At 41.0% G+C, this 26838-nt stretch overlaps 1 protein-coding gene across 50 annotated transcripts in view; it reads left to right on the forward strand.

Moving 5' to 3' along the window:
• JHY (junctional cadherin complex regulator) overlaps window positions 1-26838 on the forward strand; it is an 89029-nt gene that overhangs the window by 59849 nt on the left and 2342 nt on the right. For 7 of the 50 annotated variants that reach the window (XM_081541363.1, XM_081541376.1, XM_081541387.1 and 4 more), the window contains 6 exons: window positions 13914-13994; window positions 14769-14897; window positions 18319-18471; window positions 20282-20397; window positions 22135-22232; window positions 22485-22777. In XM_081541363.1, the coding sequence (XP_081397489.1) occupies window positions 13914-13994; window positions 14769-14897; window positions 18319-18327 (219 nt within the window). In that variant the 3' untranslated portion in view covers window positions 18328-18471; window positions 20282-20397; window positions 22135-22232; window positions 22485-22777. Of the gene's footprint in view, window positions 1-13913; window positions 13995-14768; window positions 14898-17040; window positions 17967-18318; window positions 18472-20281; window positions 20468-21262; window positions 21369-21859; window positions 21970-22110; window positions 22233-22484; window positions 22778-26838 lie in introns of those variants that run through there. The other 43 variants (XM_081541361.1, XM_081541374.1, XM_081541382.1 and 40 more) reach the window with 14 other exon arrangements.

Here is a 26838-nt window from a genome sequence, read left to right on the forward strand (position 1 = left end):
CTCTTTCTCTTCTTCCTGCTCCCATCCCCTAAGAACTCTTCCTTGGCTCTCATCTCAACCTCAGCTCCCGCAGTAAAACACCCAGGACAGCCAAAGACTGCACTTTTCTTCTGAAATGTCTGCTTTACTGAGTTCTGTGTTTACTATAACTCAATACTATAAGATTCACCATGGGGTGGGGGGTGGGGTGGGAGGGAGGTTCAAGAGGGAGGGGACATACGTATACCTTTGGCTGATTCATGATGATGTATGGCAGAAACCAATATAATATTGTAAAGTAATTATCCTCCAATGAAAATATTTTTAAAACAACAACAAAAAGATTCACCATCATTAGCACCTTTGTGCCACTGAAGTCTTTCCCATCAGGTCTGCTTTGCTAAATAAAGGAAATGGGGGTGGGAGGCAAAAAAGGAAGGTTTCCAGGAAGAAATGAAGGAGTCTTTATGTCCTTTGTGTTTCTCCACTGTTCCAAACAATAAAAACTCCTCAGGAGAGACCACTTGTTTCTAGTGTCAAATGGTAAGGGAAAAGCTGCAAAATGCTTTAAGGGGCAACAGGGAAAGACTTGGCTGGAAGCAATAGGCCTGTAGTGGATGGGCCCTCCCAGGAACAGACTCTGAAATGGAGATTTGTGAGCTGGAGCCCTCCTCCAGAAGCACCCCTGGAAGGGAGGGAGCAGGCAGGGCGAGGAGAGGTGGCAGCTTTGAGGCTCAAAGCGGAAGCTTCAGCCAAGCCCAGGAGGGTTCTGAAGTTGGGATGGCCCTTCAGAGGCAAGGCACCGGCTGTTCCCTGACACGGATCAGCCACTAGCTGTTGCCTGTCTGTGGGGAAGGGTAGTAACTTTGGGCACGGCTACTTCGGGCTACTACTTTGTTACTTTGGTAGTAACCTTGGGCTACTCCATCTGGGTGAGGGCAGTTCTTAGGGACGGACTCGACTGTGAGCCACGGAAGACGACACTCAGCAGCTGGGGCACAAGAGTCTGGGTCCAGGGGAGCGTCCCCTCTCGGGTAGATTTAGGGAGCCACCCTCAGTTCAACTCAACACATGTGTGTTGAATTCCTTCCAGGCACCGGTGTCAGGTGCTGGGGGATGTACAGTGAAGGAGCAGCAGGAGTGGACGGACAATTACCTGGAACTGGGGAAGGAACGCAGACACGTGGCTTCGTATCATATTGAAATAAAAACGAGAGATGCAAGGTGAACACAGAGGAGCACCGAGGGGGCACACATCCCCCCCTGGGGGTCAAGCAGAGTTTCATGGGTGATCTTGAGGTGTCTGAGGGGAGGTTCACGAATTAACAGAAGAAGAAAGACTGAAAGCATTTCAGGCAGAGGGACCAGCGTGAGCAAATGTTCTGAAGCGCGCGAGAACACAAAGCATGCTCGGAACTGAAGCATCTCAAGGCTGCTGTCACTCAAACTGGGGCTCCCCTGGTGGCTCAGACGGTAAAGAAGTGGGCATGGCAACCCACTACAGAATTGTTGCCTGGAGAATCCCATGGACAGAGGAGCCTGGTAGGCGACAGTCCATGGGGTTGCAAAGAGTCAGACACGACTGAGCGACCAAACACAGCACAGTTACTCAAACTGGGAAACCTGAGTGTTGAGAGATGACAGTAGAGAAATAGGTCAGGGAGTTGGGGGGGTGGGTAGGTATGCCAGTATCTTGCTTGTCATTGGTGGAAGGAGGGCTCTAATCTCTAGGCTGGAGGGTAGAGGTGCGGGTTGGCGGGAGGCACTGAAGAATTTTAACCACAATTAGCCTTTTTACTTTTATTTTTGTGGGATTAACATTGACCTCTATTTTCTGTTCGTAATTGTTCATATTCTCTGATTTTTTTTTTTTTTTTTGGAACTGAGAATGCATTACTTTTATAACCAGAAGGTTAATAAAACAACTGAAAAGAAGAGATGAGACAAAAAGGGCTAGGGTGAAAAATTTGGGTATAGTCACAAGACATCAAAAGATAGGAATGAAGTTTCATGTCAAAGACATTCAAATAAGGTGACAGTTTTTAATTAGAATGGTATGCACCCTTAGCATTTCTTGAGTTCAGAGGGAAGAAATACTTTTCAATGAAAATAAAGGTCTCTGTAAAAACCAGGCTTTCATTTATTCTTTCTCTATGCTCATGTTTTTCTGTCCTCCATTTATTATTAATGAGTTATATTTCCCAAGTAACTATTCTATGCCTAGTCCTGCTTCAAATACTTTATCAGATTCAATATCAGGAACAGGGATAATATGCTTTACAGTTAAATATGAGGAATTTCAGTCATGGGTGGTTAATTGAGGGCTTTATTTCTCTTCTGTTTTATTGTGCTTTTGATCATTTCATTGCTCATTAGTCTGTTTTCTGGTGTGTAGGTAAGTGAAAAGATACAGACACAAAATTAAGTGTCAGTTCAGACACTGATACTGATCAAATGAGGATCTTGCAAAGAAATTACAGTGAGTCCCCTGACACATTAGCTGCTCATTTTTGGCCAGAATGTGTATGTGTTCATCAGATGATTTATGGATTAACAGATAGCTAGTAGTTTAAATGGCTCTTTCCCCTTAGTCAGCAGTTTACATGGAAACACTAAAGCATGTGATGACAGAACTGAAGGTGGTTTTCTGGTTAGCAGTCATCAGATTTAGAACCTTATTCTTAGCCTCTGTAGTAGAGAGCTAGTTCCTACTAACATTCCTTTTTATTTATTTATTTATTTTTAATTTGTTTTAATTGGAGGCTAATTACTTTACAATATTGTGGTGGTTTTTGCCATACATTCACATGAATCAGCCACGGGTGTACATGTGTTCCCCATCCTGAACCCCGCTCCCACCTCCCTCCCCACCCCATCCCTCACAGTCATCCCAGTGCACCAGCCCTGAGCACCCTGTCTCATGCATCAAACCTGGACTGGCGATCTATTTCACATATGATAATATACATGTTTCAATGCTATTCTCTCAAATCATCCCACCCTCGCCTTCTCCCAGAGAGTCCAAAAGTCTGTTTTTTACATCTGTGTCTCTTTGGCTGTCTCACATATAGGGTCATTGTTACCATCTTTCTAAATTCCATATATATGCATTAATATACTATATTGGTGTTTTTCTTTCTGACTTACTTCACTCTGTATAATAGGCTCCAGTTTCATCCACCTCATTAGAACTGATTCAAATGCATTCTTTTTAATAGCTGAGTAATATTCCATTGTGTATATGTACCACAGCTTTCTTATCCATTCGTCTGCCGATGGACATCTAGGTTGCTTCCATGTCCTGGCTATTGTAAACAGTGCTGTGATGAACACTGGGGTACACGTGTCTCTTCCAGTTTTGGTTTCCTCAGTGTGTATGCCCAGCAGTGGGATTGCTGGGTCATGTGGCAGTTCTATTTCAGTTTTTTAAAGAATCTCCACACTGTTCTCCATACTGGCTGTACTAGTTTGCATTCCCACCAACAGTGTAAGAGGGTTCCTTTTTCTCTGCACCCTCTCCAGCATTTATTGTTTGTAGACTTTTTGATAGCAGCCATTCTGACCAGTATGAGATGGTACTTCATTGTGGTTTTTGATTTGCATTTCTCTGATAATGAGTGATGTTGAGCATCCTTTCATGTGTTTGTTAGCCATCTGTATGTCTTCTTTGGAGAAATGTCTGTTTAGTATTTTGGCCCATTTTTTGATTGGGTCACTTATTTTTCTGGAATTGAGCTGCAGGAGTTGCTCGTATATTTTTGAGATTAATTCTTTGTCAGTTGTTTCATTTGCTATTATTTTCTCCCATTCTGAAGGCTGTCTTTTCACCTTGCTTATACTTTCCTTCATTGTGCAAAAGCTTTTAAGTTTAATTAGGTCCCATTTGTTTATTTTTGCTTTTATTTTCATTACTCTGGGAGGTGGGTCATAGAGGATCCTGCTATGATTTACGTCAGAGAGTGTTTTGCCTGTTTTCCTCTAGGAGTTTTATAGTTTCTGGTCTTACATTTAGATCTTTAATCCATTTTGAGTTTATTTTTGTGTGTGGTGTTAGAAAGTGTTCTAGTTTCATTCTTTTACAAGTGGTTGACCAGTTTTCCCAGCACCACTTGTTAAAGAGATTGTCTTTTCTCTATTGTATATTCTTGCCTCCTTTGTCAAAGATAAGGGGTCCATAGGTGCGTGGATTTACCTCTGGGCTTTCTATTTTGTTCCATTGATCTATATTTCTGTCTTTGTGCCAGTACCATACTGTCTTGATGACTGTAGCATTGTAGTATAGCCTGAAGTCAGGCAGGTTGATTCCTCCAGTTCCATTCTTCTTTCTCAAGATTGCTTTAACTATTTGAGGTTCTTTTGTATTTCCATACAAATTGTGAAATTATTTGTTCTAGTTCTCTGAAAAATACCATTGGTAGCTTGATAGGGATTGCATTGAATCTATAGATCGCTTTGGGTAGTATACTCATTTTCACTATATTGATTCTTCCGATCCATGAACATGGTATATTTCTCCATCTATTTGTGTCATCTTTGATTTCTTTCATCAGTGTTTTATAGTTTTCTATATATATAGGTCCTTTGTTTCTTTAGGTAGCTTTATTCCTAATTATTTTATTCTTTTCATTGAAGTGGTGAATGGAATTGTTTCCTTAATTTCTCTTTGTTTTCTCATTGTTAGTGTATAGGAATGCAAGGGATTTCTGTGTGTTAATTTTATATCCTGTAACTTTACTATATTCAGCTTAGTCTTTTTAGAAAGACTGTTCTTGCTATGTCGTGCAGAGCAGATAGATGTGGAGCACACCAGGAATAGAGGGTTGTGAGCTAAAAGCTCACGTGGGAGCCTCAGAAAAAAAGGAAAGGGCGGCCTTAAAGAGAACAAGGGAAAGCGGACTAGAACGACAGTTCTATATTACCGAGAAGGAAAGGAGGACCGGCTTGCTGTGTCCTCCTGAGAGAGGACCTCAGAGTTTGATGGACATGAAACACCTCCACCCACTGCCACAGCCCCCACTCAAGAGCCCACGCAGCCCAGGTCTTCAACTTGCTCACAACCCAGGGTCCTTACTGCCACCCCTTCCCACACCCCTACTCAAGGGCTCCTTGAGCTCCTTGTCTGACCCCCCTTCATGTCCTCTGTCCTAATTCTTGCCCAGGCCATGGAGACCACTACTAGTTGTTTGGAGCTGGGATAATCCCCAGTTTTACTGTATTAAGAAGAAATGTGTTCCTGGGATCATAAGTAACTTATTTTTCCACCAAAACATCATTATATGCTTAGGTTACATTACAGTTAGGTTCTGAGGTACGATTAGTACTGTTTTCAAATACCATAAACAGAATAGGGTTTGTACACTGGACTAGGAAATGGAGAAATGTATTCAAAGCTTAGGAACCAACACATTCTCAAGATGAGGATGTCCTGTCCCTCTAGAACTTATGAGTTATCAGGGCCTAAGAAAGAGCTCAAACATACCACTTCGGATGAGAACCTTCTGGGTTAAGTTTCCTACCAACTGTGGATTATTGTGGAAAATGCAAGCTTTTAGCTCAATTTCTAGTGAGCAGGGTTCAGTGGAAGTCATGTACTTGGCCATTTCTAAATTTCCCATCACCTAATCTCCACATAACTTGGCAAATTATTAATTCACCTGAGCCCCTAGTTCCCCATTTGTGCAATCAGAGTTGTTCTTTTGGTAGATTTCATTTGACAGTTAAATGAAATACTGTTTTAAAACAAATTGTTGTTGTTGTTTTAGTCGCTAAGTCATGTTCGACTCTTTGCAACCCCATGGACTGTAGCCTGCCAGGCTACTCTGTCCATGGGATTCTCCAAGCAAGAATACTGGAGTGGGTTGCCATTTCCTCCTTCAGGGGATCTTCCTGACCCAGGGATCAAACTCCTGACTCCTGCACTTGCAGATAGATTCTTTACCACTGAGCCACCAAGGAAACCCCAAAACCTTAGCTTAGAATCTAGTGAAGAATAGATGCCAACTAGATGTTCATTTCCCCTCCCTCCCTTCCCCTCCTGTAGTCTGAATTTGCATTTTACCTGGGAGGGTCGAGGATAGGCCCAGGTGATGGGGGATATCACCAGACATCTAAGATCTGGAAGACAGGGAAGAGGAAGAAAGAGAACTTCCACTTACTGCTTCCCAAGCCCTCTTTAAACTTGGGAAATCCCTCCCCTCCTGCTCTCTCTTGGGGATGTTACAATCCACTCGTACCCATTTTCTCCATCCAAGACCTTCAGCCTACATCCGACAAAGACAAAGAAGCACTCTTTTTCTGGGGAGCCGTTCCAGAAGCTACAATAATTGAGAACCAAGCTATTTGTATAGGACAGCAGGTAGCCGGGGCCCCAGACACAGGGACTCATTACCCAGATCAGGCCCATTTCCCAGTCAAAGCAAATCTCTTGGTCTCCAAGGGAATTGACTTGAATCACAGTAAAAATGTGAGGATTTGTCAAGATAATAGGCCTGAGCACCGTCCCTCTTCTCCTGGCAGTTGTATTGTGACTGATTTATGAATACTCAGCATTGTCCATGCCACTGAATCCAGACGTCAGGCAGTGAGAGATAACCCAGTGCAAGGGATGACAAACAGTATAAAAATATCCACTGCGACCCACACAGAATAACTGCTTAAGGTGTTCTCTGACAGCTGTGCGGAGCTGAGCCACAGTAATTAACTCGTGTGTCTGCTGTCACAGACAATCTGGGTATTGCTGCTCGACTGCTTCTAAGAAGAGGTTTATTTGGATTAAGTTTAGTAACCGCAGAGCAAATTTCCTTCCCTTGCTGTTCCCCAGTATTGGAGACATTGTTTTCTATCCCATCACTAAGTAACTCTCTCACCCTTACACATCTGAGGAATGTTCTGGGGAAAGTCCTGCAGTGTCCCCCCACATCGGGGCATGACCTCTCAGAGTTGACACAAGTCCTCCCGGGGACAGTTGTCATTTTCAGTTCAGGCACCTTTTGCCCCAAGTTTACAGTAAAAGTCCCTCTTCTATCTTGAGAAGTGTGATGGACGGCTGGCAGAAACCTTCCACCAGGAAATCCTATGCCAAACTCTGCCCAAGTCATGACCCATAGACACCAGTTCCGAGGGGCAGGTCTGGCCTGGTCAGTCATCAACTAGAGCCAGAGTTGGCTAATGTCAGCCCATGGGCATCTCACACAAAGACTAGCAGTGAACCCCGCTGGAGATTTGTTGAAAACGTGCTTTTATTTTCCTCATGTTTAGGGACCTAATGAGACTATTATTGTTGATGTAATTTTTTAAAAAATTTGAGGGCATTGCGCTGTCGTGACCTTTTGGTCTTGTAACAGCCAAAGAGAGGTAAATCAAAGTAAATTCTAGGGATTACTTGCCTATGACAGCCTTTTGAAGAGACAGAAAGTAGATTAGTGGTTGCCTAGGGCTGGAGGGAGAGAGGGGAGGGGAGTGACTGCTAATGGGTATGGGGTCTCTTTTTAGGATAATGAAAATGTTTTAAAATTGGATTGTGGTGACTCTTGCACAGCTTGATAGCTACACTAAAACCCACTGACTTGTACAACTTCAAATGGGTGAATGTGGTGGTGTGTGAATTTTATCTCAATAAAGCTGTTAAAAAGATTTTTGATGGAAAGGGATCAAACAAAATTACAGCACTGAGAACCAATCAAGATTACTTGAGGCTAACAAGTGAATCCAGGATTTTTCATTGCCGGTCACCCAGAACAAACTCTGTCAGGAGCCCTGGCAATCCCTTGAGAAATGTCCCTTCCTATTTTCGCTGGCAGCAGCTCAGCCTGTCAAGGGGTCAGCGGCGTTTGAAGATGCCCCTTTCGGTCCACACTCTCTTTCATGTCAGTCTGCAGTACTGGACCCTCAGTTCTGTCTTCCTGTGACCGCCACGACATTCAGTCCAGGTGATAGTAAGAACTCGGACGGGGGCAGCAGTAAGCAATTACTCATGCTTTACAATCTGTCTTTTGTGAGTCGGTGGGATGATTAAAGCTAAGCTGCTTCAGACTAAGGATGTGATTTCTGGGCACTAATCATTTCTTTCTCTCAGTTTTGGACAAATTGGATTTGTGACTTGGACATGAGTGGGTTCCCTCCTTTTTCATCTTTGGTTTACTTTGGCAAATAGATAGTAACTTAGTGTTTATGTTGAAAACAATGGCACAGGTGGCATAGGCCAGGTAAAGAACAAATTCGCAGTTGCCAAGAATAGGATATCTGAGCTCATTCACCTATTAAAAATCAGCAGAGGTTTTAAAATGTGATAATACTCATTGTCGTCAAGGTCTGCACAAAAGGAGCATTCTTCTGCTTTCTTAACGGAAGTGTTCGTGAATGGCCCTGAATACGTTCACGATTCTGTTTCAGTGATCTCACTTCTCTTCAGAGAAGCGAGGAAGTAATTGAGAAGTGAGAAGAGAAGAAATAACTGTGAATAATGAGTGGCCCACAAACAGTGCTCATCCCTGTGCGTGTGTGTGTCAGTCGCTCAGTCGTGTCTGGCTCTGTGACCCCATGGACTGTAGCCCACCAGGCTCCTCTGTCCAAGGGATTCTCCAGGCAAGAGCACTCAAGTGGGTTGCCATTTCCTTCTCCAGGGGATCTTCGCAACCCAGGGATCGAACCCACGTTTCCTGCAATGCAGGTGGACTCTTACTGTCTGGGCCACCAAGAAGTCCCCTCAGTTTTCAGATATTATGAAAATTCTGTTGCTGGGGAATAAACTGAGGCACACTGACCCCCCACCCTAGACCTCTATTTGCCAGTCCAAAGTCTAGCGTACACCCTACTACACTCCACCCTAGCGGAATGAGCTGCACACAGACAGCCTTTTGCCGGGGAGAGGGTCTCAGGAGCCCATCTGGTGGCCTGTGGGGGGGAGGCTGCCCAGGGTCAAGGGCTGCGGGTTGGGGAGCAGGAGGAGGGGTGTGGTTGGAGGAGCAGCTGCTATGTGTGTGCATGGGGGGCGGTCAGCGCTGAATAGGAGACCCCAGCTCGGGTTCCATAATGATCTATACAGTCCATGGAATTCTCCAGGCCAGAATACTGGAATGGGTAGCCTTTCCCTCCTCTAGGGGATCTTCCCAACCCAGGGATCAAACCCAGGTCTCCCGCATCACAGGTAGATTTTTTACCAGCTGAGTCACAAGGGAAGCCTGTGCTCATCCCTAGGACATCTTAAATGTTCAACATTTCGAGGAAGCACTAAATAATTCAACTACAATGAGACAACAGCATGTTATACACAGAAAATATTTAGTGGCAGGAAATAAAGTGTCATGCTAACCTCAGTGAAAAGTAACAAAATAATTTGTAGCATAGGGACAATTTTAGAAAAGTAGGAGCAGACACATCTAAAGGGCAGGAAGCAGCTGTAGTGGTTTTTCTGGGTGATGACTCCATTCTCTTAAAGGAGATTTATGATTTTTAAATGGCTTCAATGAACACTGTTTCTTCTATATACTTAATGTTATTAATGTTCTAGTCATTTTAGTCCAAAACCTTCTTTGACCCTGATGCTGGGTAAGATTGAGGGCAGGAGAAGAAGGGGACATCAGAGGATGAGGTGGTTGGATGGCATCACAGATTCAGTAGACATGAATTTGAGTAAACTCTGGGAGACAGTGAAGCACAGGGAAGCCTGGTGTGCTGCTATCCATGGGGTCACAAAGAGTTGGACACGACTGAGCAACTGAACAACAACAAAGCCTTCTTTAAGAAAGGATCTTCTTTGATCTTTTAGGATTAGATGCACTGAAAGAGTTTTGACTATAAATGTCATTATACAATATAATGTTATCTTAACATTCTAATAAGGCAAATATTATTTACAGAACTTTCATCCTTGCAGTGTAGAACTATTATCTAAATGGCTCGTGACTTTGGCCCTTTGAAGCATCGAGATGTACTATAAAAATTCTGTAGGACCATAGAAATATTGCCTTCAGCTTCAAGTCATAGAATTGCTATTTATAACAACTTGAAAAATTCTTGAGTTCATTCTTCTTACATATAGTTAATTCACAAGTAGGTAGTTGCACTGGTGGTTCCAGAGCTCAAAACATCAGAACCAGTATTTATGATTCTCTCGTTCTTTTTTCTCTTTCCTGGCCTCAAGACTGCTGTTAGCTCCAAAAATTACATCCGCATTCAAGACAAGATAAAGGGAAAAGGGGAGGGGCTGTTGCAGTCTGAATAAAAGTTTTCCAAGATGCACCCTCTAGCTCATATCTCAAAGGCCAGAGCTCAGTGCTGGGATCTGGGAAAAAGAGAATTTGGCTCTAAGCCTGGGAAATAGCAATGGAGAAGCTAAGTGATCTGACCTCCAGGTAGCCAGTCAATAGTCCCTGTGAGTAGTAACAGTTGATCCATGTGTATACGTAAATTCACTATTAAGATTTGAGACTTACATGCAGTAAATATATGATGAAATGTTCCATTTGTAAAGTCTCTTGACTATCTCTGCCAAATTTTCTCTCAGGAAAGACTACATTAGATATAGTGTATATACCCACTCCAGTATTCTTGGGCTTCCCTTGTGGTAAATGTGGGAGACCTGGGTTCAATCCCTGGGTTGGAAAGAAACCCTGGAGAAGGGAAAGGCTACCAAAGCCTTTGACTGTGTGGATCAAATAAACTGTGGAAAATTCTGAAAGAGATGGGCATACCAGACCACCTGACCTGCCTCTAGAGAAACCTGTATGCAGGTCAGGAAACAACAGTTAGAACTGGACATGGAACAACAGACTGGTTCCAAATAGGAAAAGGAGAACATCAAGGCTGTATATTGTCACCCTGCTTATTTAACATATATGCAGAGTACATCATGAGAAACACTGGGCTGGAGGAAGCACAAGCTGGAATCAAGATTGCTGGGAGAAATATCAATAACCTCAGATATGCAGATGACACCACCCTTATGGCAGAAAATGAAGAAGAACTAAAGAGCCTCTTGATGAAAGTGAAAGAGGAGAGTGAAAAAGTTGGCTTAAAGCTCAACATTCAGAAAACTAAGATCATGGCATCTTGTCCCATAACTTCATGGCAGATAGATGGGGAAACAGTGGAAAGAGTGGCTGACTTTATTTTTCTGGGCTCCAAAATCACTGCAGATGGTGATTGCAGCCATGAAATTAAAAGACGCTTACTCCTTGGAAGGAAAGTTATGACCAACCTAGACAGCATATTAAAAAGCAGAGACATTACTCTGCCAACAAAGGTCTGTCTAGTCAAGGCTATGGTTTTTCCAGTGGTCATGTATGGATATGAGAGCTGGACTATAAAGAAAGCTGAGCACCGAAGAATTGATGCTTTTGAACTGTGGTGTTGGAGAAGACTGTTGAGAGTCCCTTGGACTGCAAGAAGACCCAACCAGTCCATCCTAAAGGAGATCAGTCCTGGGTGTTCATTGGAAGGACTGATGCTGAAGCTGAAACTCCAATATTTTGGCCACCTGATGCAAAGAGCTAACTCATTGGAAAAGACCCTGATGCTGGGAAAGATTGAGGGCAGGAAGAGAAGGGGACGACAGAGGATGAGATTGTTGGATGGCATCACCAACTCAATGGACATGGGTTTGGGTGGACTCCAGGAGTTGGTAATGGACAAGGAGGCCTGGCGTGCTGTGGTTCATGGGGTTGCAAAGAGTCGGACACAACTGAGCAACTGAACTGGACTGAACCCACTCCAGTATTCTGGCCTGGAGAATTCCATGGACTGTATAATCCATGAGGTCACAGAGTCAGACTTGACTGAGCTACTTTCACTTTTCAATAATTAACAGGAACTTTCAACATTTAGAAAAATGCCTTGTCATTAGCATATAAACAGGTGGTACCATGTACAGTTCAGAACTGCCACCTCCACAGTACGGCTGTTTATTCTAAGCACCAATTTCGATGTGCCCTGAGATCATTACTGTCACCCAAGCCATCTATTTGGTATTGTCCTTCCTACCCTTCCCAGGTGACACTAGTGGTAAAGAACCTGACAGCCAATACAGGAGATGTTAAGAGACAGGGGCTCAATCCCTGGCTTAGGACAATCCCCTGGAGGAGGGCATGGCAACCCACTCCAGTATTCTTGCCTGGAGAGTCCCAAGGACAGAGGAGTCTGAGGGGCTACAGTCCATAGAGTTGCAAAGAGTTGGACATGACTGAAGTTACTTAGCACGCATGCACCCTTCCTAAGGAGGACAACCAAAGGAACTCACAAATTAAAGGACATGGTTTTCCACAAGGGCATCTGCTGCAAATAACAAGTCAGATTTCCTGTCAAAAGCGGGAATTTGGGAAAAATCTCAACCTATCCTACAGTCAGGAGTGCCTTAGTATTTTTCCTGCCTACTACTGTGCTCAAGTGTCATACTTTAATAATTAAATGGCCTTGTTTTGTATTGTCCCTTTAAATATGCAATAGTGATAATAGTTATCATATAAAATTACCTGTGAAGTGAAGTGAAAGTTGCTCAGTCGTGTCCAACTCTTGGCGATCCCATGGACTATACAGTCCATGGAATTGTCTAGGCCAGAATGCTGGAGTGGGTAGGCTTTCCCTTCTCCAGGGGATCTTCCCAACCCAGGGATTTAACCCAGGTCTCCTGCATTGCAGGCGGATTCTTTAACAGCTGAGATACAAGGGAAGCAAAATTACCTGTACCCTTCAACATATCCAGAATACACTGAATACAATGAATTTCTCAGTGGGTCTTCCTTAGACTCTTAAGCTTTACATGTTTCCATTCTTTTGAATCTTAACATCAGACAGATTAACAACATCCCTTCAAAGCAGGGTGCTTACGCAAGTCATTTATTGATAGATGGCCTCTTCCAGGGAGATCATTTGGTTCAGTGAATGGTACAAAACTAGACATACTTGTCATAGTAGCAGCAAAGTAGGAATGTGTCTGTCATGTTAAAAATATTAATAACAAATCTACCATATGACCCAGCAACCCCACTACTGATCATGTACCCTGAGGAAACCATAATTGAAAAAGACACGTGTATCCCAATGTTCAAAGCAGCACTGTTTACAATAACCAGGACACAGAAGCAACGTAAATGTCCAATGACAGATGAATAGATAAAGAAGATATGGTACACATACACAATGGAATATTACTCAGCCATAAAAAAGAATGAATTTGAGCCAGTTCTAGTGAGGTGGATGAACTTAGAGCCTGTTATGCAGAGTGAAGTCAGAAGGAGAAAAACAAATATAGTATATTAACACATATATATGGAATCTAGAAAAATTATGTTGATGAACCTATTTTCAGGGAAGGAATGGAGACACAGATGTAGAGAATGGATACGTGGACACAGTGGAGGGGGGAGAAAGTCATCAACATATATATACTATCAGGTATAAGATGGATAGCTGGTGGGAAGTTGCTGTGTAGCAGAGAAGCCCAGTCTGGTGCTCTGTGATGACCTAGAGGGATAGGATCGGGGGAGAGGAGGAAGGCTAGGGAGGGAAGGAATGTATGTATAATTAGGGTTGATTTGCGTTGTTGTATGGTAGAAACCAACACAACATTGTAAAAAAGTTTTTAAATATTTAAACTAAAAATATAGGAAAAATGTTTAAAAAAAGTTAATAACAAAGCAGCATTTTACTCACATGAAATTTTTTATTTATAATTTTCAGAATTTCAGTGCTTTTTATTGCAGAAGTGGAAAAGTCCACACATGCCAGCCCACCAGTTACAAATCACCAAGGACACTGTTATCAATGACAACCATTAGAATGGAAGAACTGTCAGGACACACCCACTCCCCCAAGGTCCACGCAGGCCACCATTCTCCATTTCTCTTCTTCCCTTTCTCACATGGCTATGACAACTTGGAAGGGGCGGGGGGGGAACATACAAGTCTCTAAAAGAAACTCTCTTTGATTGCATTTTCAAGAGCTCCAAGCTGAAAGGTTATCAGAACAGAGACGTGAAACTTGGAGGCCTCGGACCTGACCTTGAGTCCATCAGAGACAAAGTGAGTGGGAGGTACCTACAGCATTTCCAGGCTCAGATCTGCCCTTTGTCTTCCAGCAGAACTGTATAGCGAGATCCCCGGAACCAAGTTCTAATTCAAACATCTCCCTCTGAATAGAGACCCCTCTGAAATAGCACTGGTATTAATAATAAGCCCCAGGCACTCCTTCTATCATGAAATAAAATTACTCAGCCAATGTTGTTTTATGTATCCACCTTTTAAGTTAGTTTTGAAGGCCCAAACAGGAAAGTGGGGCACGTGCCCATGAAAAGAGATGTGTGTGTTATGTGGTTGTTGGTTTTTCCCAATAGAGTTATCTTTATAATACTGAAGAGTGGCTACAGAGAAGACACTCAGGGTAAGAGTTTCCCAACCCATGAAAAGTGCATCCACTTTATTCTCTTTCCTCTAGTGAAAGCAGATCTTCATTTAATGTGTTTTAACTGCAGTTGCACTCAAGGCATAAAAAGAGAATCGAGTTCAAAGTTGGAAGCAAAAATGAAAATAAATTGGGTAAACGCAACAAAGCAGAGGCTGAATGTGATTTAGCCCCTGTTAAGGGAACACTAGGTGTATTAGTCCCCCCTTGAGAGAGAATGATTTCTAGGAGAAACATTAATTTAACCATTTCCCTGCTGTCGCACGTGGTAATCCCATTTCCCCCGTGCTAATGATAGTGTATGTCCAGCTCACTAAACTCAGTGTCACTTGAAATAGAGAACAGACCAATCCAGCAGGACCTGTGAGTCACCCTCACTGTGCTTCTCTGAACAGATGCAGAAATTAATACAGCAAAAGGAATATGCAAAACAAGTGAAGGACTACAACATGAAGGCACTGTCCATCCCCTCAAAGCCACAAACAGCAAAAATTGAACAAAAATCTGTTGTCCCACGGCAGAAGGTAAGAAACTCTCACCAAGACAGTTTTCTCTTTTCAATTAGAATTAAAAGGAAACCTTTGTGACATCATGACTTAAATTCCCCACATCTTTTGAACGCAGAGAATGTTTTAGCTACTAGCATTCCTGCAGCACCCCGTCATTCACAGATATTGATGTAAAAGTGATATACCCACATATGCTGCTGGAAGGTTAGTCTTTTTTCCCCTGAGGGTCACTATTCTTTTTAGTCCTCCGTGTGTTTTCCTCCTAGTATTTCGAGTTTGTCACACAAAAATTGAATGCTTAGGTGGTTTTCTTTCTAAAAGAAACTAGTAATCCTGATTAACCATCAATTTCCATCTCTACCACTAAATAAGTTTTAAGAAATTAGCATCTTCTTGCCATCTCTGGGTGCCTGTGTCAGAGGAAAGTCCTTCATTGTTTCAAGTTCGCTCCCTACATTTTCCCTAAGGGATGGTACAATATAGGTTCCTCTGCCTAAGAAAATACTTTGACCACTTGATGCAAAGAGCCGACTCACTGGAAAAGACCTCAATGCTGAGAAAGATTGAGGGCAGGAAAAGGGGGCGACAGAGGATGAGATGGTTGGATGGCATCACTGATTCAATGGACATGAGTCTGAGCAAACTCTGGGAGCTAGTGAAGGACAGGGAAGCCTGGTGCGCTGCAGTCCATGGGGTCGCAAAGAATCAGACACGACTGAGCGACTGAACAACAACAACCCAAGAAAAATGATTTCATAAAATACAGAATGTTCTCCCTCTCAGAAGGCATCCAACTCTAAGTTGTGATGTGAATGAAATACGTTCCATGGGGACACCGAGCTTTGCAGTACAAGTCTCTGCCTCAGTCCCAGCAAGGACGTGGGACCTTTTGCATGAGGGACAAGTGACCCTTTGGTGCTTTTAGGTATTTGTACTCTGTGTTCTCTTTCACAGACTCTCATACTTTCTATCTATTGCCTTTCTTCCTCAGACCTTGAAGACCTCAGTCCTCTTGATTGAGTTTCCATGGTGCCACTTTTTCTTTTTTCTCCAAACCATTATTTTTTCATGAAAAAATTCAAGGCAGCAAGTCTATAATTAGAAATTCCAACAGAAGTCACCTACACACACGGAGAAGTCTGGAGTTTTTCTGTTTTGGGAATTTTTCCCCTTCCAGAACTTACATATATTATATCTATCCCCATTTCAGCTCTCAGGAAACTCTTACTAAAATGTAAAACTAGGGAGGGGAGATAAATTAGGAGTTTGGGATTAACATATACACAGTTTTATATATAAAATAAACAACAAGGAGCTACTGTATACACAGGGAACTATATTCAGTATCTTGTAATAACCCATAATGGAGAAGAATCTGAAAAAGTATATATATATATATATATATAAAACTGAATCACTTGGCTATATACCTGAAACTAAAATAACATGGTAAATTAACTATACTTCAATTTTTTAATTTTAAAAAAGTGTTAAAACATATAAAGGCAGATTTAGAAATCATATTTAGTGATCTCATTTTTATCGTAATGCCTTTCAGAACTGACAGCCCTGAATAAAAGACTGCCTTTTTTCAGTATCCAGGTTTCTACAGGTATACTAAAAAAAAAAAAGAAAAAATAATTTTCAACCTCTAAAGAATACTTGCTAGAGGTCTAAGAGCCAGAAACAAGAATACTTAGTGTAATAATGGAGGCTCAATTTTATCTCAACTACAGTGATGTCTTTGGTCTCAAGCTGTAACAAGTCCTCTATGGATGGAAAGGTCTGTTAATATCTCCTTAATAGAGGTTTGGTTTTAATAAGACTGCCAGAAGCTAAATAGATCAAACACATAAGAAATCTATTTTCAAGCCCTTGAATAAAGCTCAGTTTTATAAAGAAAACATCCAAAGGCACAACTGTATGTATCAATCTTAAACTCGTTTTTCTCCCACAGCATTTTGTTACATGGCTAGTTTTATTTAAACTGTGCATTATATTGCATTATTTGTATTTTCCATTTGGTCTCCATTTCCACCCATGTACATTACCTGTAGCAACAGTCTCCATTTATATTATCAATAAACCTTTTCTAAGACTAGATTTAAGGAATCCAGGGCTCCCTTCCCATCTCAAATAAACTTTTATATGCTTTTAGGCTTTGGAATATGCTAAGACCATCCCCAAACCCAAACCTTCAAATCTGAGTGATCAAGCCTCAAAAGAGAAGAAAAATCCAACCCATGCTGGAAAAGAAGACACCTTACCTGAAATCTCACTGCTGGAAGTGCTGCAGAACAGACACGAAAGGGAAAAACAGGCCGTGGCTGCTTTTAAAGTCCTTCACATTGTATAGACAACATATGTGCTGGAGACCAGAGACACCCGGGGAATGGACACGGAGGAGAGAAACTCCAACTTTAACTGCTCTGCGTTAAGTGATGACCTAGCATCATCATCTAACTGCAGCCCATGTTTGCTTTGTATAGGATTTAAAATATGGAGCCCTAATTACAATACGGTGCCATATTTTACTTTCCAGGAAGAAAAACTATTTTAATTATTTATTTTCAAAATCAGTTAAAACTGAGGCTGAATAAGAACTAGGGAATAAAACCTTCTAGTTTTCTATTGGCTCTTCTAATTTCTAAAATGATGGCTACCTTTTCTCAGCATAATGAAACTTTTGAAGTCACCTAGAAATAAATATCTACTTGCGTTTATTTCTCATTTTTCTGATAAGAAAGAAAAAAAAAGTATGAACACTTCAGTTTCTATTGAAAAGAACTCAAATAAGACTAAACACAGGTAAATTTTGAGATGTCGTTTCCAAAATATTTGTAAAATCTCTCAACATTTTAAAGGCTAAAATCTTTTAAATGAAAGTGCTTCTAGATGTGCTCACTCAAGTAAAACCAATCTCAATGCTGTTCTAACAGAACATCAAGACATTAATCAGAAATCTACCAAGTCCAGGAACGCTCAAGTTAGGCAATTCTGAGACATACTTTCTCAAAGCTACTTACTCAAGTCTATAAATGTGCTGACCATCTTGCCATCACAAATATCTTAAAATATCCTCAGGTGTGTGCTTTCATACAAAAACACTGGGTAAGACCAAAACATCCCCTTGTGTACTACTGAATGTCAATATTAAGAAATATTTTTTTTTACTTCTTAAAAAATCTTTTGAAACTCAATACACATTGTAAAATTCTCAGGTCTTAATTTACTGGAGGATTTAATTTTTCTGACTTGCTTGTTCTAGGTGAGCATTGCATTCTTAGATGGCTATATCCAGAAATGGACACATTTAACAATAGTACAGTATAGTGTTAGTCATCCAGTCGTGTCCGTCTCTGCAACCCCATGGGCTGTAGCCCGCCAAGCTCCTCTGTCCATGGAATTCTCCAGGCAAATCTGTTTCTCTCTACAGGTGGCATAAGGACTAGCTTTGGAGATTTATTCCTATGTTGTATACATCTACATATACCACAATGTGGTAGAAAGGCTGCCTGTACAAAATTTAATTTCCGACTGGAAACAGAATTGAAGGTCTGGAAAGATAACAACTATCTGAAGATAAACAGTAAGTTGGAGCACCCTGGTTCAGTAGTATTGGGGAAATCAGAGCATATACGAGGAGTTAGTTTAGGAAAATCATAGCCCAAGCTTCTCCTAAAATGTATTTATAAAAGAAGCGGATTCTTCAAAGTACATGTTCAAAGATTTTTCTAAAAACATGAGCTAGAATGATTTTTTCCCTAAATGGCCTTAAATTTAAACCTGCTCTGGAAGATAAAGGAAATAATGCATATAAAGACATTTCCGTATTTCCATATGTAAAGGGACCGAGAAAGGTATTTAAATGTTCCATTTCTATTAAATTATCGTAAAGGAATTTAGAGCTTGGAAGGGGTTTATCTTGTTCAAGCGTTGATTTTTCAGAAGAGGCAATGATGATCAAGAAAGGGTGTGACTCTAAAGCCCTTCAGTCCTACAGTGGGAGAGCAGGTCTTTGAACAGCAAGGGTGGCGCTGTTGGATTGATTGCTTGTGGGAAGACAGAGTTCTTGTTTCTCTGTGTGAGCAAAGAGGAATTAGCTATATATTTCAATTTGGGACGTGAACTTCCAGCATTAAGTCCCATTTTTAGAAATATGCATTATTACCTATCTTGCATTTTTAACATGCACAATCTGGCAACTTCATTACAACACTGATAAAGTTGTAAGAGACATCTACAACGTAACTCAAATGTTGACCAATAAATAAGATGCTATTACAGTTTTTTTTTTTCCAGAATATTTAAAAACCTCCCCTGACTATTTCTCTCAGCCTAAGCACTAAATCCTTCAGGCACGTTCACACATATCAATGCCATTTAGAACCCACACTCCACTGAAACAGGTTCAATGAATCAGCTGATATCAAACAACATTTCCCAGAGACTTTACATCCAAGGCAAGGCTTTACCATCCAGTAAGTATGACCCTAGCACAATTAAAATTCTTTGTACACACGGGCTTCCCTGGTGGCTCAGTGGTAAAGAATCCGCCTGCCAATGCAGGAGAAACTATTTCAGGAAGATCTCCCATACCCAGAGTAATTAAGCCCGTGAAAATAAGCAACAACTATTGAGCCTGTGCTCTAGAGCCTATGTGCCCCAACTACTGAAGCCTGGGTGTCTAAAGCCCATGCTCCCCAAGAAGAGAAGCCACTGCAATGAGAAGCCCACACACCACAACTGGAGAGTAGCCCCGCTCTCTGCAACTAGACAAAGGCCCGCACAGCAACAAAAGACCCAGCACAGCCAAAAATAAATAACTTTTAAAAAATGGGATGCTTGCTTTTTTAAAAGTCCTTTGTACCCAAATACTGAAAGTGACAGCATCTAAAATGACTTTATCTGAAAAAAAAAAAAAAAGGAACATATTTGGTGAAAGTTTGGGGGGTTGAAATCAAAGAATAGCTCAAAATAGGCTTCATTTGACCCCAAGTCATCCCACAACCATCAGATCCAGCAGAATGTCTCTAATGTCTAAGCAGAATGTCATGACACTAGGATAGGACAGACATTCTGCAAGAACAGTGAATGACAAACACTTGTTGGCTCCTCCTTTCAAGAAAATTGTACTAATAACATTGATCTTCTATAGGCCCTAGTGGATCAGTAATCAATTTTTATAGTATTTCTGTTTCAGATATGTAGGAAATAAAAAGAACCTGCCTATCAGAGGGCAGGAAACTGTAAATAAACCTCAGTGATATAATGATGGAGGGCCTGGATTTGATCAGATGTTAGATGAGCCATTGAAAGACATAGTGCCTAATCTGCCTAATCTCTATGAGCTGGTATAAATAAAGGACCTTTAAATCATGTATGCTCTCTTATTATAGCTCCTTTTGTGACGTTTTTCCATCTTGAGTTTCCAACAAGAGCACCCTCCTAGAGGGAGCTTTCGGACAAGTAGCTGAATTTAATGACAGCTGTCTTCATGATATTGTTCTGTATGGTAAGGAGTCTCCTGGGAGTTTTCTAGAAACCAGCTCAAGACAAGACAATATTGAGGAATAAAATAAAAGGTAAGCATAGCAAAAGCACCGAAGTCTAATGGTTCCAATCGGGGCCTTATTATTGGTTAATGAATCATTGTCAAAACATCGCAGCAAACATGAGCATGCACAGCCTATTCTATAGTGAGAAAATGACTCTTCATCCCAACAGTTATTAGCTGGGAGTTGTTTGAAAACACATCCAGTAATTAGAACAACACTGGAGCTAATTGAGAACTTTGAGTTGATAGCAAATGGTCTACAATATCAGGCAGAAAAACTCAGGGGGGATTCTTTTTTAATTACTGATTGAAAAATTGCATAAAAAATGAATTGAATTTGGGTGACAGTCTGCACATATCAGGACAAGTTTAACTAATTCTCTCCAAGATGTGCTTCCAAACATATATTACCATTAGATTAGAAGCTGCACTTGAAAATATAAAGTTCTTAAGGAAAAATTAAGGTTGCTTTCCTAAACATGCCTTTTTAAAAATTATCTTTTACTATCAAGAATAAACCTTGAATCCGAGAGATAGTGAAGGACAGGGAGCCTGGCATGCTGCAGTCCGTGGGGTCACAAAGAGTCGGGCACCAACTTAACGACTGAACAACAATAATACACATTTCATCTAACTCTCAACTATTCTATAGAACGACTATAGGACTTCTCCCTAATGCTAACTACATTTTCATAACTTCTATTCCTAATGGGTAAAAACAGGAAGACAAAAAGATACAGGAGTGCTCCATTTGCTTAGCTGTTTTCCTAGTGGAAAAGGATTTAAAACAATAGCACTAACTGATGTTTTTTCATTATTGCAGATTTTGTTTATCCAATGTCTCACTCCCATTCTATATCCTTGATTATAAGAAATTTTCTACATTGTCAGACAAAATTTCTGTACTATAAAGGTAAAAAAAGGAGAAATATGTATTCTAATAAAGTTTTTACTTATTCATTCCACTCTTTAAAGCATACGGAAGTAGGATCTCAGAGCAGTTAAAAATCTGATATTCAGAACTGTCCCCTCAACCCACAGCCTCCAGACTAAGTACAGTATTTGTTTCTACTCCCCCTCTCACTTCATTAAGCAAAACCACACATCTTTCTCACAAAGGTACTGAGAAAACACAAAATACCTCCATTTCCTAGGCAAACATCCATTCAATGGAAAGCAAAAGGGTTTGGATAGCAGATTTTTCTTTCATTCATCAATTTATTCATTCTTTCGTTTGTTCATTTTATTTCCCCGTCCGTCTTAAAGATTCCCATTCTTCATGTTTTGTTACTTGCTTTTGATTTAGTGGAATAGCTGGAAAGTTGAGGCTTTCCCAAAAGGTTATGAAAATATCACAGTGTGAGGTGCAATAAGATGCAAAATGCACAGATTTTTCAGCTCTCTCTACCACTCAATATAGGGCCTCTTTGGGTAAAATGAAGAGAAGAAAAAAGAATTCGGTGGGCAAGGTTTATCTCCCCTGCTGCCTCTCCACTGCCTTTTCATTGTACCCTTGCAAACCTGAGCCATGTAAGTAATTAATTTTCAATAAGCTGAATAAATGGTCTTCCGCTATTAAACAACTCTAACAGGTCGAGAGGATTACAATGATGTGAATATCTCAGGCAAATATATTTAGTGACGCCCTGGAAATATCTGATAAGGTGTCAGAAATTTTCTTTAATGAGTTGACAGCTCAGAGATACCCGACCGGATGTGGAGGCTGCCAGACTGGCTTTTCAGAGCACCTCTTGTCGCTGGAGTTCCAAGCGTTTGCTAGAGATGCTTAAACAGTAGGTATCCTAAGGGCACAAATTTGACAATGGGAGAAATAACCTTCAGAAATTTAAAATCCACCAAGTGTACCAGTTATCCTTTGGGAAGCTGTTTACACAGGAGAAGGAAGAAGAAAAGAAAATGAATGTCCAGTGAGTAAAATCCCTATAGATCTCTACACTAAATAATTTGGGCCCCAAATGGACTCTCTCCTCTGTGGCAAATTCGCCTCCTAAATTAATCCTTACGCTTTCTTTTTTGCCATCCAGACAATGATCGAAATCACTCTCATGAAACCTGATTGGCCTTACCCTGGATCTCCAACCCATCACCTGGCAGCGATGTCTTTTCCCATTTCCCCTGCTTCCACACAATGGTGATACTTTGAAGCAGTACCAAGGATGCTGTCTCTACTTAAAATTGATAATCTAGCATACAAACCTCAAGCACTCATTTTTAATGAAACCTTTAGATGAATATCAAAGAACTATTTGCCATGTCTAATGTTTTAATTAGATTATATTCTCAATTTAACCCATTAAACCTCCTTTGATGAGCCCCATATTTAGTGTTTAGCCTCAGATGCACGAGGTAATGAATACTGGACCTTTTGATTTAATGAGAATTTCAGCTCTTCCAGCCTGCGCCTCTTTGTATACCTTTTATTTTGCCAGCTATAGAATTCAGTTAATTGAAGGGGTCTCTTACCATCACACATTAAGGAGTATAAATTAGCATGCCCATTCTGATTGGAAAATGCAAGCAGACAGTTTTGCTTTGATCTGAGGACTGAGCTGAAGAAGGCAGCAGCCCTCTGAAAACGAGCTGATGGCCTTGTTATCGGGGCAAAATGTAGATGCGTCCATGTGTCACAAAACACTTAATGTCTTAATTGATCACCTTCCAATTCTCCCTGTCCTGTTTGCATCATTCTCTTTATGAGCCTGCGCGTGCATGTGTGTGCACATGTATTTGTGTGTCTGTGGCTCTGTTTTGCTGTCTCTATCTTTTCTGTTTCTCTATTCAAAGATTAGGGACCCAGGTTGCAAATTAATCTGAGACCAAGAAAAATGAAATAACAAACCCCTTCACCTTGAAATTTCTAAGAATATCCTACAAAACTATTCAGGACCTTTCACAGACGAAGATTCTTAAGGACTAACTTCCAGTGCTTTCAAATGGGTGGATCCCAAACCATTGGTACTACATTACTGAATATGAGATAAGAGGGGTTATTCTGTGCTTTGGCAACAAAGTCAGCCTTTTAGTCTATTGTAATGATAATGCAACTCCTGAATTTAACAAATTCAGTTACATAAAAGAAACACCAAGATAAAAGATCAGTACCTTCATTGTAAAAGCCAGAATAAACAAACATTAAATTCAAATTATGAGAAATCTGGATAAATACGGTAGATTGCACACACACACACGTGCCCATGTGCATATCTGTTTCACTCCTTTGGCAAGCTCCCACTAAAATCACAGTAACAGCTTTTTGTTTTTTAAAGGCATAAACATATAAGAGCAGGGAGAACAGGAAGAGGGATACCAGTAGCAACTTTTATAAAACTAGAAAGGAGATGAATAGATTGTAAAATAATAATAGTAATTGAAAGCCTCAAAAATTAAGAAATTGTAACCAAGCAATGGGGAAATCCAAGAATCAATCTTATTTAGACTACAAATGCCCCCAAATGCTCAGGAACTGATGGTGTCAATTACCACTGGAATTAGGGGGGAGAGGGGGTGGGGCGAAATGGAGGACGACTGACCCCCCACCACCCCAGTGAAAGGCTGCTGGACCCTCTACGGAGGGCAGGACAGTGCCTCAGGGGTGAGAAACGACTGGCTGTTAGGGGACACCATCCCAAGAAGAGAGTCAACAGTGAGCACAGGTGTTCTGAACACACAGACCTCTGCTCCTCCTCTGCCGCCGCTGCTGCTGCTAAGTCGCTTCAGTCGTGTCCGACTCTGTGCGACCCCATAGACGGCAGACCACCAGGCTCCCCCGTCCCTGGGATTCTCCAGGCAAGAACACTGGAGTGGGTTGCCATTTCCTTCTTCACCTCTGCCACTAGGTTCCCAGAAAGTTAGGCCTTCATCCTACAAGCAGAGATTTGGAAATTCTTCTCTGGGAATCTGACCAGTCCAGAAGAAAAGAGCTAAAGATTCTGACTTCAGAGGTTCTCCAAGTAAAGGAGTCAACCGTGTTATCCTACAGGAGAGCTCACAGCCAGCAGGTCTCACTGGGTATTCGGAGCTTCCTATCAGCTTTCTGTTTCTCCTACTTAAATATGAGCAGACAATCAAGGTTTTCCAAATATCTGCGGATATTATATAGCATACCACTAAAAAGGAGAGGGAAATTAAAGAGATCTTGAGAGTTAGAAAAATGATAGCTGAAATTAAAAATTCAAAGGTTATAAAGTTAAACTGAAGAATTTTTTTTTCAGAAAGCAGAGCAAAAAAGGCAAAACTATAGAAAAGTAGGAGAGAAAGGAATAAGTTTAGAAGATAAATCCGGAAGGTTGAAAAAAATCAAAATAATAGGAGTTCCATAAAGAACGAATATAGAAACAAAAGGAAGCAAAATCATCAAAAAATTAATTCAAGAAGTTTTCCCATAATTAAAAAAAAATGAGTTTGCATATTGAAAGGGCCTATTGAGCATCTGAAAAATTGTGTGAAAACAGACCTCCAACACAGGCATATCACTGTAAAATTTCAGCACACTGGCTCCAAAGAGAGGACCCTACAAGTTTCCCAAGAGGAAAACAAATGAATAAATAAAACAGGATATTTCAAGAATCAAAATGGCATTAGACTTCATAGCAGCAACTGGAAGCTAAAACACGACTGAATGATGCCTTCAAAACTATTCAAACGTATTCAAAATTATTTCCAATTGAGAATTCTATACTTACCCAAAATACTAAGAAACTAGAATAAAGATGTTTTTACACAAGAATGATCTCAAAACACTGACCTTTCACATACCAACCAGGAAGCTAGAGGAGCCTGTGTTCCACCAAAATAAGAGTAAAGCAAGAATGAGGAAGAAGGAGGAAACAAGAGTAAAATGAAAGGCAACCACGGGATGAAGGGGAAGAAAGATGCATTGACACAGAATCCAGAGTGGACAGGCTAGAGGCTCTGGGAGACGCTGGTTCAAGAAAATGAAACGTTAAGAATACATGCACAGGGACTTCCCTGCTGGCCCAGCGTTAAGGACTCTACGCTTCCACTGCAGGGGTGCAGGTTTGAGCCTTGTACTGGAATCACAGGCAATTCTTTCTCTCTTAAGAGGGTTCCCATGAATTTGAATTCTAACTTCCCTCCTTCCATAGCATCATGTCTGTCACTAAGGGACATAACAGAAACCTGGGACAGAAGGGGGCTGGGCTAGATCAGGGGGAGGAAAAGGCGCATTCTGGATAAAGCATCCCCAGTGACACTTTCTATTTCATCCAGGCTGTCTGATCCTCTCAGTCCACACGTGAGGTCAATGACAGAAATTAAGATGAAGTTATAAAAAAACAATTCCTTGGAAAGAGACATAATAGCCCCCTTTTAATGATGGTGATGGCACACAAAACACTGACCTTTTGGTAACCATATTGCTACAGCTGATGTCCTCTGAAGTTTAGTATCAAGACCAAACTGATACCTCCAATGTATGTTGTAGTTCAGTTGCCAAATGGTGTCCAACTCTTCAAGACCCCGTAGATTGCAGCATGCCAGGCCTCCCTGTCCTCAGATATATACTGTAATTCATCATCTTCCTCTAGCACATTTCTTCCAAGATACCACAGTATGTATTTTTATAACTGTTATCTCACATTCCCTCCCATTCTCAACTGATTTACAGGGTACTCTCCCCATTTTTCAGATACCAAGTAAGAAAAATTTTTAGCAAAGTAATCATTTACAGATGCCAAGTAATCATTAGCAAAATAATGATTAGAATTGAAGTCTCTAAGTCATCTAGACAGTGGCCAAATCAGATATGGTTCCACAATAATACAAAGAGTATAAGAGAAGACTGGAACTGCTGAGAAAGATTGAAGGCAAAAGTAGAAGGGAGTGGCAGAGGATGAGATGGTTAGACAGCATCACTGACTCAATGGGCATAAATCCGAGCAAACCCCAGGAGACAGTGGAGGACAGAGGAGCCTGAAGTGCTGCAGTCCATGGAGTTGCAAAGAATCGGACACAACTTGGCAACCGAGCAACAACAAAAATGAAATCACGGAGGGAAGGTTATCCAGTGTACACACCAGGTTTTCTGAGAGGAGAAATCTGTCTTTGGGAAGCAGGATTAAAACTAGAAAATACAACAGAGAGAATCTGAAGAGAAACATGAAAGTCATTTCAAATTTTTATCTCACTCCTAAATATTTACTGAATGCTCTCTGACCTCTGCATGTATTAATTCTGTAATTTACCAAATTAATAGCCTGTATGACATGAGGCAAGTCAGTCTCTCTCAGTTGCTTTGTCTGTAATTAAAGGAAATTTAAGCCAAAATTTTTAGAAAAGTATGGGGATTTGAAGCGGCTTAGACATATCGAGCTCATCCTACTAGATACACAAACATCTTCTAAAACATCCCAGCAAATC

This window comes from Giraffa tippelskirchi, chromosome 11, assembly GCF_054371585.1.
Source record: "Giraffa tippelskirchi isolate mGirTip1 chromosome 11, T2T-mGirTip1v1.2.pri, whole genome shotgun sequence".
Lineage (NCBI taxonomy): Eukaryota > Metazoa > Chordata > Mammalia > Artiodactyla > Giraffidae > Giraffa > Giraffa tippelskirchi.